Source organism: Lepidochelys kempii, chromosome 7, assembly GCF_965140265.1.
Source record: "Lepidochelys kempii isolate rLepKem1 chromosome 7, rLepKem1.hap2, whole genome shotgun sequence".
Taxonomy (NCBI): Eukaryota; Metazoa; Chordata; order Testudines; family Cheloniidae; genus Lepidochelys; species Lepidochelys kempii.
In genome coordinates, this window is record NC_133262.1 from 48,003 (window position 1) to 62,498 (window position 14,496).

The 14,496-nt window shown below is 42.9% G+C and overlaps 1 protein-coding gene across 4 annotated transcripts in view; it reads left to right on the top strand.

The window, feature by feature from the left end:
• CCDC51 (coiled-coil domain containing 51) overlaps nt 1–14,496 on the top strand; it is a 75,650-nt gene that overhangs the window by 4,370 nt on the left and 56,784 nt on the right. The window contains exons 1-3 of one of the 4 annotated variants that reach the window (XM_073350766.1): nt 5,919–6,864; nt 7,024–7,370; nt 10,369–10,533. In XM_073350766.1, coding sequence (XP_073206867.1) covers nt 6,864; nt 7,024–7,370; nt 10,369–10,533 — 513 coding nt within the window. In that variant the 5' untranslated portion in view covers nt 5,919–6,863. Of the gene's footprint in view, nt 1–5,918; nt 6,865–7,023; nt 7,371–10,368; nt 10,534–14,496 lie in introns of those variants that run through there. The other 3 variants (XM_073350767.1, XM_073350768.1, XM_073350765.1) reach the window with 3 other exon arrangements.

Here is a 14,496-nt window from a genome sequence, read left to right on the forward strand (position 1 = left end):
GAGACTAACAAATTTATTTGGGCATAAGCTTTCATGGGCTTTCAGGAGTAAAGCATGTGGACAAGGGTGATCCAGTTGATATAATGTACTTGTACTTTCAGAAAGCCTTAGACAAGGTCCCTCACCAAAGGTTCTTTAGCAAAGTAAGGAGTCATGGGATAAGAGGGAAGGTCCTATCATGGATCAGTGACTGGTAAAAAGATAGAAAACAAGGGATAGGAATAGCAGGTCATTTTTCACAATGGAGAGAAGTAAATAAGGGGTTCCACCAAGGATCTGTGTTGGGACCAGTACTGATTCATAAATGATCTGGAAAAAGGGGGTGAATAGTGAGGTGGCAAAATTTGCAAGGAATACAAAATTTCTCAAGATAGTTAAGTCCAAAGCTGATTGCAAAGAGTTACAAAGGGATCTCACTAAACTGGGTGACAAAATGGCAGATTTCAGAGTAGCAGCCGTGTTAGTCTGTATCCTCAAAAAGAAAAGGAGGACTTGTGGCACCTTAGAGACTAACAAACTTATTTGAGCGTAAGCTTTCTTGAGCCACAGCTCACTTCATTGGATGCATTCAGTGGAAAATACAGTGGAGAGATTTATATACACAGAGAACATGAAACAATGGGTGGTACCATACACACTATACGAGTTTTTTCATGAAGTTGATAGATTTCCACTCCATACGGCTAAATTCAGTGCCTTGCTTAATGACAGGTTTTAGAGTAGCAGCCGTGTTAGTCTGTATTCGCAAAAAGAAAAGGAGTACTTGTGGCACCTTAGAGACTAACAAATTTATTTGAGCATAAGCTTTCAATGTTAAGTGCAAAGTAATGCACTTTGGAAAAAGTAAGCCCAACTCTACATACAAAATGATGGGGTCTAAATTAACTGTTACCACTCAAGAAAGAGATCTTGGAGTTGTCAAGGTTCCTTCCCCACTCTGAACTCTAGGGTACAGATGTGGGGACCTGCATGAAAGACCCCCCTAAGCTTGTTCTTACCAACTTAGGTTAAAAACTTCCCCAAGGTACAAACTTTGCCTTGTCCTTGAACAGTATGCTGCCACCACCAAGCATTTTAAACAAAGAACAGGGAAAGAGCCCACTTGGAGACATCTTCCCCCAAAATATCCCCCCAAACCCTACACCCGCTTTCCTAGGGAAGGCTTGATAATAATCCTCACCAATTGGTACAGGTGAACACAGAACCAAACCCTGGGATCTTAAGAACAGTGAAAAAGCAATCAGGTTCTTAAAAGAAGAATTTTAATTAAAGAAAAGGTAAAAGAAACACTTCGGTAAAATCAGGATGGTAAATACCTTACTGGATAATCAGATTCAAAACATAGAGAATCCCTCTAGGCAAAACCTTAAGTTACAAAAAGACACAAAAACAGGAATATACATTCCCTCCAGCACAGCTTATTTTACCAGCCATTAAACAAAAGAAAATCTAACGCTCTTTCCAGCTAGATTACTTACTAACTTAACAGGAGTTGGAAGGCTTGCATTTCTGATTTGTTCCCGGCAAAAGCATCACACAGACAGAAAGAACCCTTTGTCGTCCGTCGTCCCCACCCCCAAGATTTGAAAGTATCTTGTCCCCTCATTGGTCATTATGGGTCAGGTGCCAGCGAAGTTACCTTAGCTTCTTAACCCTTTACAGGTGAAAGGGTTTTGCCTCTGGCCAGGAGGGATTTTATAGCACTGTATACAGAAAGGTGGTTACCCTTCCCTTTATATTTATGACACGCCCCCCAAATCACAGATAGGGTGAAACACTGGCTGTGATTTCTTCCTGGAACTCTAGGAGAAAACAGAGTTAATAAGACACATGCACCTCTAAATATACTACTAACTGTATAAAGACTAAGAATATTTTCCACATCTCAAGGACGATTTTAACCAGTTGATTCTGGGAAACTTTCATGGGAGAGTGCCTCAGCCACTTTGTTAGAAGCTCCTGAAATGTGTTGTATATCAAAATCTTGGAGAGCTAAACTCCACCGAATAGGTTTTTTGTTATTTCCCTTGGCGGTATGAAGCCACTGTAGCACCGCATGGTTGGTTTGCAGGTGGAAACACCGTCCCCAAACATATGGGCGTAGCTTTTCCAGAGCGTAGACAATGGTGTAACATTCCTTTTCACTGATTAACCAGTGGCTTTCCCTCTCAGACAGCTTCTTGCTGAGAAACACTACAGGATGGAACTCTTGATTCGATCCTTCCTGCATTAAGACTGCTCCCACACCACGCTCGGATGCATCTGTGGTTACTAGGAACGGTTTGTCAAAGTCTGGGGCCCTTAGCACAGGGTCAGACATGAGTGTCGTTTTAAGCTGGTTAATGGCCTTCTGACACTCTTCAGTCCACTGAACTGCATTTGGCTGTTCCTTTCTGGTTAGGTCTGTCAGTGGCACAATTTGGCTGTGTTGCTGCACAAATCGCCTGTAATATCCAGCCAAGCCTAAGAAAGATTGGACCTGTTTCTTTGACTTTGAGACAGGCCACTTTTGGATAGCATCCACTTTGGCCTGTAGGGGGTTGATAGTTCCTTGACCCACCTGGTGTCCAAGGTAAGTCACTCTGTTTAGGCCTATTTGACACTTCTTAGCCTTAACAGTTAGTCCTGCCTCCCTTATGCTCTCAAAGACTTTTTGTAGATGTTCCAGGTGTTCTGCCCAGGAATCCGAAAATATGGCCACATTGTCAAGGTATGCGACTGCATAGTCTCCCAATCCCACTAGGAGACCATCTACAAGTTTTTGGAAGGTGGCAGGTGCATTCCGCAGCCTGAAAGGGAGCACATTAAATTCATACAGCCCGACGTGTGATGAAGGCTGACCTTTACTTGGCAGATTCATCTAGCGGTTACCTGCCAATTCCCCTTGGTTAAGTCCAAGGTAGAGATGAACTGGGCCCATCCCAGTTTCTCCAATAGTTCATCTGTGCTTGGCTTTGGATAGTTGTCTGGGTGAGTTACAGCATTTAGCTTACATTTTTGTGTGGACTACCGTATCTCCCCATCTGATTTGGGAACTAGAACCACAGGAGAGGCCCATGCACTGCCAGAGGGGCAGATTACACCCATCTGTAGCATATCCTGGATCTCCCTTTCTATAGCAGTTTTAGCTTGAGGAGACACCCGGTAAGGTTGGGCTCTAACTGGGTAAGCGTTACCTGTGTTAATGGAGTGGTATGCCCGTTCAGTCAGTCCTGGGGTGGCTGAGAATGTCGGTGTGTAGCTAGTGCATAGCTCCTGGATCTGCTATCGCTGCATATGCCCAAGGGTCATGGAGAGGTTCACCTCTTCCACACCACCATCGCTTTTCCCTTCGTAGTAAACACCTTCAGGCCACTCAGCGTCATCTTCTCCTTGGGATGTAAACTGACAAACCTTTAATTCTCTGGAATAAAAGGGCTTTAGAGAATTAATATGGTACACCTTAGGCTTTCGGTTGGAGGTGGGGAATGCTATGAGATAATTAACAGCTCCCAGGCGCTCTTGGACCGTGAATGGCCCTTCCCACGACGCTTCCATTTTATGGGCCTGGAGTGCCTTTAAGACCATGACCTGGTCCCCTACTTTGAAGGACCACTCTCTGGCATGTTTATCATACCAGGCTTTTTGCTCTTTTTGAGCATCTTTTAGGTTTTCTTTAGCAAGGGCTAAAGAGGTTCGGAGGGTGTTTTGTAGGTTGGTTACAAAGTCCAAAATGTTAGTTCCTGGAGAAGATGTAAACCCCTCCCATAGCTGCTTCACCAACTGTAATGGCCCCTTAACCTGGCGGCCATATATAAGTTCAAATGGTGAAAACCCTAAACTGGGATGTGGTACAGCTCTGTAGGCAAAGAGCAACTGCTGCAACACTAGGTCCCAATCATTGGAGTGCTCATTTATGTATCCCCAAAGTTCCATTAAATTTCTCCACCAGGCCATTTGTTTAATGGTGGTAAGGGGTGGCAACCAAGTGGTTCACCCCATGAGCTTCCCAAAGGGTTTCCATAGTTCCTGCCAGGAAATTAGTTCCTGCATCTGTAAGGATGTTGGAGGGCCAACCTACCCTGGCAAAAATGTCCGTTAGTGCCTGGCACACACTTTTAGCCCTGGTGTTGCTTAGAGCTACTGCTTCCAGCCATCAGGTGGCAAAATCCATGCAAATCAGTATGTACTGCTTTCTTCTGGGTGTCTTTGTCAGAAAAAGACCCAGAATATCCACAGCTACTTGCTGAAATGGAACCTCAATTATGGGGGTGGCTGGAGAGGGGCTTTCACCTGGTCTTGGGGTTTTCCCATTCGTTGGCACACCTCACAAAACTGGACATAGGTCGAAACATCCTTGCCCATTCCCTCCCAGTGGAACGACTTTCCCAAATGGTCTTTGGTTCTGTTCACCCCAGCTTGGCCACTAGGATGATCGTGGGCTAAGCTTAATAGCTTTACCCGGTACTTAGTTGGAACTACCAATTGTCTTTGAGGATGCCAGTCTTCCTGGTGTCCACCAGAAAGTGTTTCCTTATATAAAAGTCCTCTTTCTACAACAAACCTGGATCAGTTAAAAGAGCTGAGAGGCGGTGGGTTGCTCTGTGCCACCGTCCAAGCTCTCTGGAGGCTTTCATCTGCTTTCTGTTTGGTCTGGAACTGTTCCCTTGATGCTGGAGACACCAGTTCCTCATTGGATTGTGGACCTTGGCTTGGTCCCTCTGGAAGCAATGCAGGTGATGGGGCTGTTTCCGTTGACTGTGAACTGCTGTCCACTGGTGCACTATGTTGGGGTTCAAGCTTTGGCTGAGCCTCTTGTGTAGGGTTATCTGCTGCTGCCAGTGCAGGTTCGGTGGGGTCTTCTGGTGTTGGGGTTGCAAGTACTGGATTCAGTGCTGGCAATGGTTCTGGTGCTGGTTGTTCTGCCGGTTCCGGTTCTCAGACTGGCTCTGTCTGGGTCTCTGTGACTGGATCCACTGCTGCTGTTGCAGACGTTGGCATGGGGTCCAGTTCCATCACCTCTGACTGGGTCCTGGTAGAAGTTTCTGAAACAGAGCTAGGTGTGACAGCTTGCTTAGCCTGGCTGCGGGTGACAATTCCCACCCTCTTGGCTAGCTTCACGTGATTGGCCAAGTCTTCCCCCAACAGCATGGGGATGGGATAATCATCATAGACTGCAAAAGTCCACATTCCTGACCAGCCCTTATACTGGACCGGCAACTTGGCTGTAGGCAAGTCAAAAGAGTTTGACTTGAAGGGTTGAATCGTCACTTGGACATCTGGGCCGATTAAACTGGGGTCCACTAAGGAAGCATGGATAGCCGACACTTGTGCTCTGGTGTCCCTCCATGCTGTGACCTCCCCTCCATGAATTTTTGTTTATTGCCCGTGACCTGTCCGTGACTTTTACTAAAAATAACCATGACAAAATCTTAGCCTTAGTTATAGTGAACAGGTGATCAACTTTCTACAAGCTGTCAACACTTAGCAAGGTATCTTCTATATTCATTGAACTCACTACCTGCAGTGGTTATGTGGCATCAAAATGCAGTGGTTATGTTGCATCACAATACAGTGGATGGACAGGCGAGCACTTTCCTCCAGTTTAGTCAATCCCCCGCAGCCAGCCCTCTGTTTTCACTTAAGCTGGATAACACAGAGCTCAGCCTACTTGAGCAATGAAACTTGTGACCCTCCAATTAGTGTTTGCACTGGTGTGAGAAAATATATTTGAAAAAAATCTTAACGCTAAGTTAATGTAACGAGATGTGTTTGTGCGGCAGTTTATCAGCAGTCCCATGCAAAAAGCTTGTATTAATTTCCATGGGTTTAAAAAAAAAAAAAGCTTAACCAGGAGGCAGTCCTGTGGTGGATAGAAGTGCTACTGATGAGACTGTTTTATCCTTAAGCAGCTCTACATGACTGCTTCTCCGTTGTAGGATAAAATCTGACCAAAATAAAAGTGCAGCTTCTGGTGGAGAAGGTTTTATCTATACGCACCCAGCCTCATCAATTAGCTAATAAGACCCCCTAAATCCTATTTAACTACCTGTGTGCACCAGATCTACTTGGGACCCAACTTGCTACCAAGTTTTCTATAGAGAGTCAATGTTTTTGTAAGATTTCTGTCAACAATGAAAGCTAAAATGGCTTTGGATAAATTTCAGCCAAAGTCCAATTTAAAAGATTTCCAATTAAAAACTGTAAAGTGAAGCCAAACAAAAATTCAAAAGGCATAGAAGTTAACACTGAAATTTCACACTGATAGGGCATCTGCTTTTGGAGGGAGTGGGGGAACAACATATACACCTTTCTAGCCTGTTTCAGAAAGCAACCCCTTCTGTGGAGCCACTACGAGCTAATTTGATGATCTTGGTGGTTCATGTTTAGATTTTAGTTTTCCAGATACTCACAGGTGGAGAAATTATGTTGAAAACTAAATTTGGCACTCCCACTGTTTTACCTCTGTCCCTTGTGTATTTGTCTTTCCCCACTCCAGTATTTAATTTCTCTTGGGGGAAGGTGTCTTTGTTTCCCCCTTCATTGATTTTTTTTTTTGTCTTTCCCTTTTTTTCCTCTGCTTCCCCCCACCTCCTCCCAGGATCAGTAGCAGGAATAGAATAGTGCTAAGCTCAAGTGTGGAAATGTATAATAAACAGATCTATAGGTAAATTGCTTCTGTGCTTGAGTGCTATGCTTCTTTGTGGCAGTTTATATTGCTACCAGTTCTGCAAAAGTCCACTACTCAAGGTCCTTTGAGTGAATTAGTAATCAGGAGGCATCATGGGAATACTTATGAGTAGCAGGAAGGCAAGAATATATGGCAGAACTGCCATACATAAGCATTTTGATGAAAACCATGGAAAGTATCCTAGTGCAGCCTAAGTAAGTAATGGTTGTGGAGCCATCATTAGTGTTAATGTCTTAATTTTTAACAAGCACGTATGTCTCTTTTTACAGCCTTATGTACATTAGATTTAAGAGGTATGTATTTATTTTTTCCTTTTCATTTTGTGACTCTTCTTTGCTTCTTTATCCTTGCAGTGGTTTTAATCAGTGATTGGATTCAAGATTTAGATCTCATGAGGTGTAATGCTACCATATCCTCAGTATGGTATGGCATGCAATATCGCCATTCGTTTATACTGAGGAGCCAAAGAATGAGTTTACATGTAGTGAGGACTTACTGCTCACCAGGACCTAAGAGGCCTGAGACTAAGCCAGCAATGGAAATGGCCATGGTACTTTTTCATCGGATGACGGAAGTAGGGAAAGTTTTGGGAAGAAACTCCCTCAAAAGAATCTCTACAACAGTCAAAAGTTGGTGGGATAGATATGAAGAGTTTGTTGGTCTTAATGAAGTTCGAGATGCTCAAGGAAAAGTGACAGAGGTAATCCTTTGCATCGTTAACATACGGAGACAACGTGGAAGGCTAGTGATGAGTTGTCTTGTTAAAACATAAGTTCTAGCTTTGAAATAGAAAGGAAAACTGTGACACTTCTCTAGGGCACCCAGGGTTGGGAGGCTTCTCACCAACACCTGCCTTTAGCACAAGGAAGTCTTGTCTATGCTTGCTGTGGTTCAGTTCCCCAACATCACCAGCCTGTGGTTACACAAACACTGCTCTGCGGGCCCTGCTGTTTCTTTACAGGTTAATGATAGGTACATTCCAACCCCCGAGACTTCCACGTATCCCTCTGGAGTGCCCAGCCTCCATTCCACTGGTTGCTCCCAGAATTAACAGATTCACTACTTCCAGAAGAATAGTACACACCAATTTACTAGTTTCACCTCAGGATCACCACTCTGCTCAACTCACAGCCCTTAAACACATTTTTAATGAACACAAGAAGTTTATTTCACACTGAACAGAGATTCAAGTAATAAGTTGATGGAGGTATTGGAAATAAAGGTTTACATATAAAATAAAATCATAACACTCATTCTAGAACCTACTAATGCTCACCAGCCTTTTTCAGCCAGATAGGCTGTGATCCCACTCTGCCATGCTCTCAGCTTGTCCCCTCAATAAAAGATTCAGAGTGTAGCTCTGTACCTATAGGTACTGTTATAATAGTTCAAAAATCCATTGTCTTCACTTATAAACAGGACTTTTCCTCCTGCTGGTTTATTTCGTCCGTAAATTCCCTCTCAGAATGTAAATGGGCTCCCATTGTGAATCATATAATACTCAATTTCCATGTAATCAGACATACAGATAAATATCTCTTGCCTGAAGAAACCTGTATTCTCACCTTCTGGTGACCAGACCAAAGACATAGACCTTAAGAGCATAGTTTTCAGTATATACATGTAACTCCTTACATGTTATCAGCACTTTCACAATTATTATGAAGACGAGTGTGACACAGGCTTTCAGTAAAGACCTCACATGACACTCTTTGAAGAACTAGTATGTAAATAACAGATCTAGGCGATCCGTGTGAGCTAGGACTCACACGATTAACTCCAAAAATTAATTGCAATTAAAAAAGTTAATCACTATTTTAATCGCACTGTTAAACAATAGAATACCAATTGAAATTTATTAAATATTTGGGATGGTTTTCTACATTTTCAAATATATTTATTTCAGTTACAACACAGAATACAAAGTGTACAGTGCTCACTTTATATTTATTTTTGATTACAAATATTTGTGCTGTAAAAATGATAAAAGAAATAGTATTTTTCAATTCACCTCATACAAGAACCATAGTGCAATCTCTTTATCGGGAAAGTGCAACTTACAAATGTAGATTTGTTTTTTTGTTTTTGTTTTTGAGTGCAGTTATGTAACAAACAATGTAAAACTCTAGAGCCTACAGGTCCATTCAGTCCTACTTCTTGTGCAGCCAGTTGCTAATAGAAACAAGTTTGTTTACATTTATGGGAGATAATGGTGCCAGCTTCTTATTGACAATGTCACCTGAAAGTGAGAACAGATGTTTGCATGACACTTTTGTAACCAGCATTGCAAGGTATTTATGTGCCAGATATGCTAAACATTCGAATGGCCCTTCATGCTTTGGCTACCATTCCAGAGGACATGCTTCCATGCTGATAACTTTTGTTAAAAAAATAATGCGTTAATTAAATTTGTGACTGCACTTCTTTGGGGAAAATTATATGTCTCCTGCCTTTGTTTTACCCACGTTCTACCATAAATTTCATGTTATAGCAATCTCGGATGATGACCCAGCATGTTGTTTGTTTTAAGAACACTTTCACTACAGATTTGGCAAAACGCAAAGAAGGTGCCAATGCGAGATTTTTAAAGCTAGCTACAGCACTCAACACAAGATTTAAGAATCTGAAGTGCCTTCAAAAATCTGAGAGGGAAGGGGTTTCGTGCATGCTTTCAGAAGTCTTAAAAGAGCAACACTGTGATGGAGAAACTACAGAACCTGATCCACCAAAAGAGAAAATCAACCTTCTGCTGGTGGCATCTGACTCAGATGATGAAAATGAACGTGCGTCGGTCTGCACTGCTTTGGATTGTTATAGAGCAGTACCCATCATCAGCATTGATGAATGTCCTCTGGAATGGTGATTAAAGCATGAAGGGACATATGAATCTTTATCACATCTGGCATGTAAATATCTTGCAACACTGGCTACAAGAGTGCCATGCAAATGCCTGTTCTCACTTTCAGGTGACATTGTGAACAAGAAGCGGGCAACATTATCTCCTGCAAATGTAAACAAACTTGTTTGTCTGAGCGATTGGCTGAACAAGAAGTAGGACTGAGTGGCCTTTGTTTTATTTTTGAATGCAGTTATTTTTTGTACATAATTCTACATTTGTAAGTTCAACTTTCATGATAAAGAGATTGCACTATAGTACTTGTATTAAGTGAATTGGAAAATACTATTTCTTTTGTTTTTACAGTGCAAATAATAAAAAATAAACAAAAAGTGAGCACTGTACACTTTGTATTCTGTGTTGTAATTGAAATCAATATATTGGAAAATGTGGAAAACATCCAAAAATATTTATATAAATAATATTCTATTAACAGTGCAATTAATCACACAATTAATTTTTTTAATCACTTGACAGCCCTACTGTAAACCTTATACATCCCTGTGTCCTCTGCTAATTGACACTGAGATCCGTGGGTCACAGAGACTGCAGATATAGTACTCAGTTCGCCAGTACAAAGGAGATTCCTTCACTGAACTTTTTAAAAGGAGCAGCTGTATATCTTCTTTGCTGGAAATGAACTGAGGAATGAATTAATATTATGAATGTGTTCAGGCCTAGTAGCTTGTCTTCTGGACTTGTTAAATGAGAAATCTCCCTTCTCCAAATTCACATCCATGAAGTCAGCAATTTAGACCTACTCAGTGATAAACGGGAACCTGCTTACATTCCCTCTTTTCAGGCTGAAAAAGCGTTTATGGTAGCTCGAGGAATTGTACGAGAAGCTCGTGAGAGCGTAGAAGCCCAGCAAATCAAACTGAAGGAAGTTCGTGATCGTTTGGATCGAGTATCCCGGGAAGACACCCAGTTCTTGGAACTAGCTACCCTGGAACACAGATTGCTGCAGGTAAGGGATATGCCAAGAGTTGGTGCTTGGGGACAGTGTGTCCCTTGTTTTTACCTCTACTGATCATTATTGCAAATACCCAATCCTATTTCCAAAATTGAAACCTAAATTAATCTCTAGTGCCATTGACTTGGAATGAATTTGGTACACTACACATTAGAGAGATGGCTCATATAAGTTAGGGTTGGAATATGCTAGTAAAGCTGTGGAAGAAAACCCAAGATTAAGTGAACAAAGAGAATAAATTGTCTGCCTAAGAAGGCAGGGGTAGTTGGGACAGTGTTCCCTGTAAAGCTGGAATTCAGTAAGAAAGTCTAGAATTGAATACAGTTGTAAAGGCAGAATGTAGTTCATGAGCAGCTAATCTGTTTGACAGGACTGGCTCTAGGTGAAATATCTGCATGGCCCATGTATCTTCCTCCTCACTTACGATGTTGTCCATTCCCACCTGGGTGTCTGATTGCAGAACTCCTTAACCTTATTAAAGACTGTGCAGACTCAAAAACAAGTTTCAGAGTAGCAGTCGTGTTAGTCTATATCCACAAAAAGAAAAGGAGTACTTGTGGCACCTTAGCGACTAACAAATTTATTTGAGCATAAGCTTTCGTGAGCTACACTCTCAGGTGCTACAAGTACTCCTTTTCTTTTTTCAAAAACAAGTGGCACTTCTACTTGGACCAGAATGCCACTAGGTGGAGCTGACATGCAGCTTTCCAAGCAATGATGTGAGGAGGACTTCCACTACTCCTGGCACCAGAGTTCGATAGGACAAGAGAAAGAATTAAGGATCGCACTCTAGCTGATGGGTCAGGTCAGTGTGTTATGAGACCCCTGGAAGAACAGGGCCTCATGTGACTGCATACGTGACATAGGGATAAAGCTGTCACCACTGTCTAGGTCAAGGCTAAGATATAGTTCGTTGTTATCTCCGTTGTACAAATGGTGAAGTAGAGGCTCTGAGGGAGTGACTCACAGAGGGTTTCACAGGAACTTGATATCAAAACCAGCTTCATGATTTCCAAGTTTGTGTCTCATCCATTAAGACTAAAGTGCCTGCTGAGTAAGTATTTTAACTTCTAAATCCCTATTTCCTGCATGTATGCCATGTGGCATCATACTGGATGCTGCTGTGGTATTGACCCTATCCTTCTCACTGTACACATTTTCATCCTCAGTGAATGCATGCACACACACACAGTCTTAATGGTCTGACAGTTAATCATCTTTTATGTTGAGATTAATTGTTTACTACTTACCTCCTTAATCAACTAATTAGTGCTAGTAAATTGAATACTAAATTTGAATTTAGCAAGAGGGCTGGGGTGGGATAGACAGTTAAGGCAAGATCTGTGAAGTAGCTAAATTCTATGCTGCACTCAGCCTAGACTGAATACAGCAGAGAAGAGACGCTGTTAAGGAGCTGATTATGGCTTCCTGATTCTTGCCGTGTCCCTGGTGCAAGTTAGAGCAGTTTACATGCCACTCTAGTTTGTGCTAGCTGGCAGTGGTCCCTAAGTGACACTCTCCAGCTGAGCGTAGCTGGAGCATAGTGTACATTAGCCACATCCTCTGCATGCCCGCAATAGGACCCGCTCCCCCCCATAACAGGCTACAGGGAATGGTGATTATGAGCTAGCTGTGTCGTCTTTTTCTCTTCTGGGGACTCCCCCATGGTGTTGGTATCCTCAGCAGGGAAATTAGAGGAAGATTCCATCCCTTTTGCACACAGCAGGGCAGATAATCTGGCTCATTGTTTGTAACGTACTGTATAACTGCAAAGTAATAAAACTGGTCTGAAACTTTCACCTTTTGAGTTAGAATACTCTGTTTTGTTTTCTCCTGAAGGTGATGTATGTTTGTTTTTGTTTTTGATTTGTTCTGTCTGATGTTTTTGGTTTTTTATTTAAAGGGGAAAATTCCTTTTGGATTACAATAAAAATTCTAGTGACTTTTTTTTTTTTTTTTTTTGGGAGTGAGTTGAGAAGGCAAGGTCCGATATAGCAGCCAGGTAGAGCCCAGTTGTGCAGACAACTTCCTGTGCCCCTCTTTGGTCAGGGCTTCCTATTTAAACCCAATCAGAGGTTCTGGTGTTCCTCCAATCAGGACCCAGATGTAGCTTCAGGTTTCATCATCTCTTTGGTCAATCAGTTAGTAGTGACCTGCTGGGTGGGAGCGGGGAGCTGACAGTCAACTGGGAACCCAGCAGACCCAGGTTCAAGACCCAGGGGGTCACGACAGTATCCTCTCCCCTAGGGATATCCTGGTGGGGTGCTGAACCGCGTTTCTCTGTGGTTTTTGTGGAACACCTTGAATAGAGGCATGAATGTTTTCTGCCAGTTCCTATGTATGCACCTTTGGGCCATACCCTTCCCAGTTGAATAGGTACCAGAATTTGTCCCACTTAAACTTGGAATCAAGGACCTCCTCAATGATATACTTTCATGGCCTTGTGTGCATACCAGTGGAGGAGATGGTTGCTCCCACTGAGGGAAGGGGTTTTCTGCATATGTTTTAGCATTGAAACATGGAAAAGCAGATGGATCCTGAGGGTTGAGGCAGGTGGAGCTCAAAAGTGACTGGGTTGATCTGTCATCAGATTCGATAGGGACCCAGGAACTAGTTTGCAGGAAAGTCTGTCTGTACAAAGATGTTTTGTTGAGAGCTGTACCTGATCCCCTACTGAATAAGGGAGTCTTGGTTGACTGTGCTGGTCTGCATGCCTTTTATAATCCAGTTGTGCTTTTTCAAGATGGCCTTTCAGTCTCTCCTGAGTCTGATTGATCTGTTGAATCTAATCTGATGCTGCTGGATAGGAGGAGGATACAGGTAACTTTGTGTGGAACTTGTAGTTTGCAAAGAAAGGGCTCTGACCTGTGGAAGCTTTTTCTGCTTATGGTAATAGTGAGGACCAGTCATCGTAATGATAGTTGGTGTAGCATCATAGATACTATTCCAAGATTTGGTTTACTTTCTCTGTTTGACCATTGATCTGAGGATGTTATGCAGAGCACAGGCGTGGACCCCCAGAATTTGCAGTCCCTCCCACCAGAACCAAAAGATGAATTGCATCCCTCAATCAGATTTGGGAGACCATGGATATGGACAAACATGGGTTATCCATAGAATCATAGCATATCGGGTTGGAAGGGACCTCAGGAGGTCATCTAGTCCAACCCCCTGCTCAAAGCAGGACCAATCCCCAATTAAATCATCCCAGCCAGGGCTTTGTTAAGCCTGACCTTAATAACTTCTAAGGAAGGAGATTCTACCACCTCCCTAGGTAACGCATTCCAGTGTTTCACCACTCTCGTAGTGAAAAAGTTTTTCCTAATATCCAACCTAAACCTCCCCCACTGCAACTTGAGACCATTACTCCTTGTCCTGTCGTCTTCTACCACTGAGAATAGTCTAGAACCATCCTCTCTGGAACCACCTCTCAGGTAGTTGAAAGCAGCTATCAAATCCCCCCTCATTCTTCTCTTCTGCAGACTAAACAATCCCAGTTCCCTCAGCCTCTCCTCATAAGTCATGTGTTCCAGACCCCTAATCATTTTTGTTGCCCTTCGCTGGACTCTCTCCAATTTATCCACATCCTTCTTGTAGTGTGGGGCCCAAAACTGGACACAGTACTCCAGATGAGGCCTCACCAATGTTGAATAGAGGGGAACGATCACGTCCCTCGATCTGCTCGCTATGCCCCTACTTACACATCCCAAAATGCCATTGGCCTTCTTGGCAACAAGGGCACACTGCTGACTCATATCCAGCTTCTGTCCACTGTCACCCCTAGGTCCTTTTCCGCAGAACTGCTGCCTAGCCATTCGGTCCCTAGTCTGTAACTGTGCATTGGGTTCTTCCGTCCTAAGTGCAGGACCCTGCACTTATCCTTATTGAACCTCATCAGATTTCTTTTGGCCCAATCCTCTAATTTGTCTAGGTCCCTCTGTATCCTATCCCTACCCT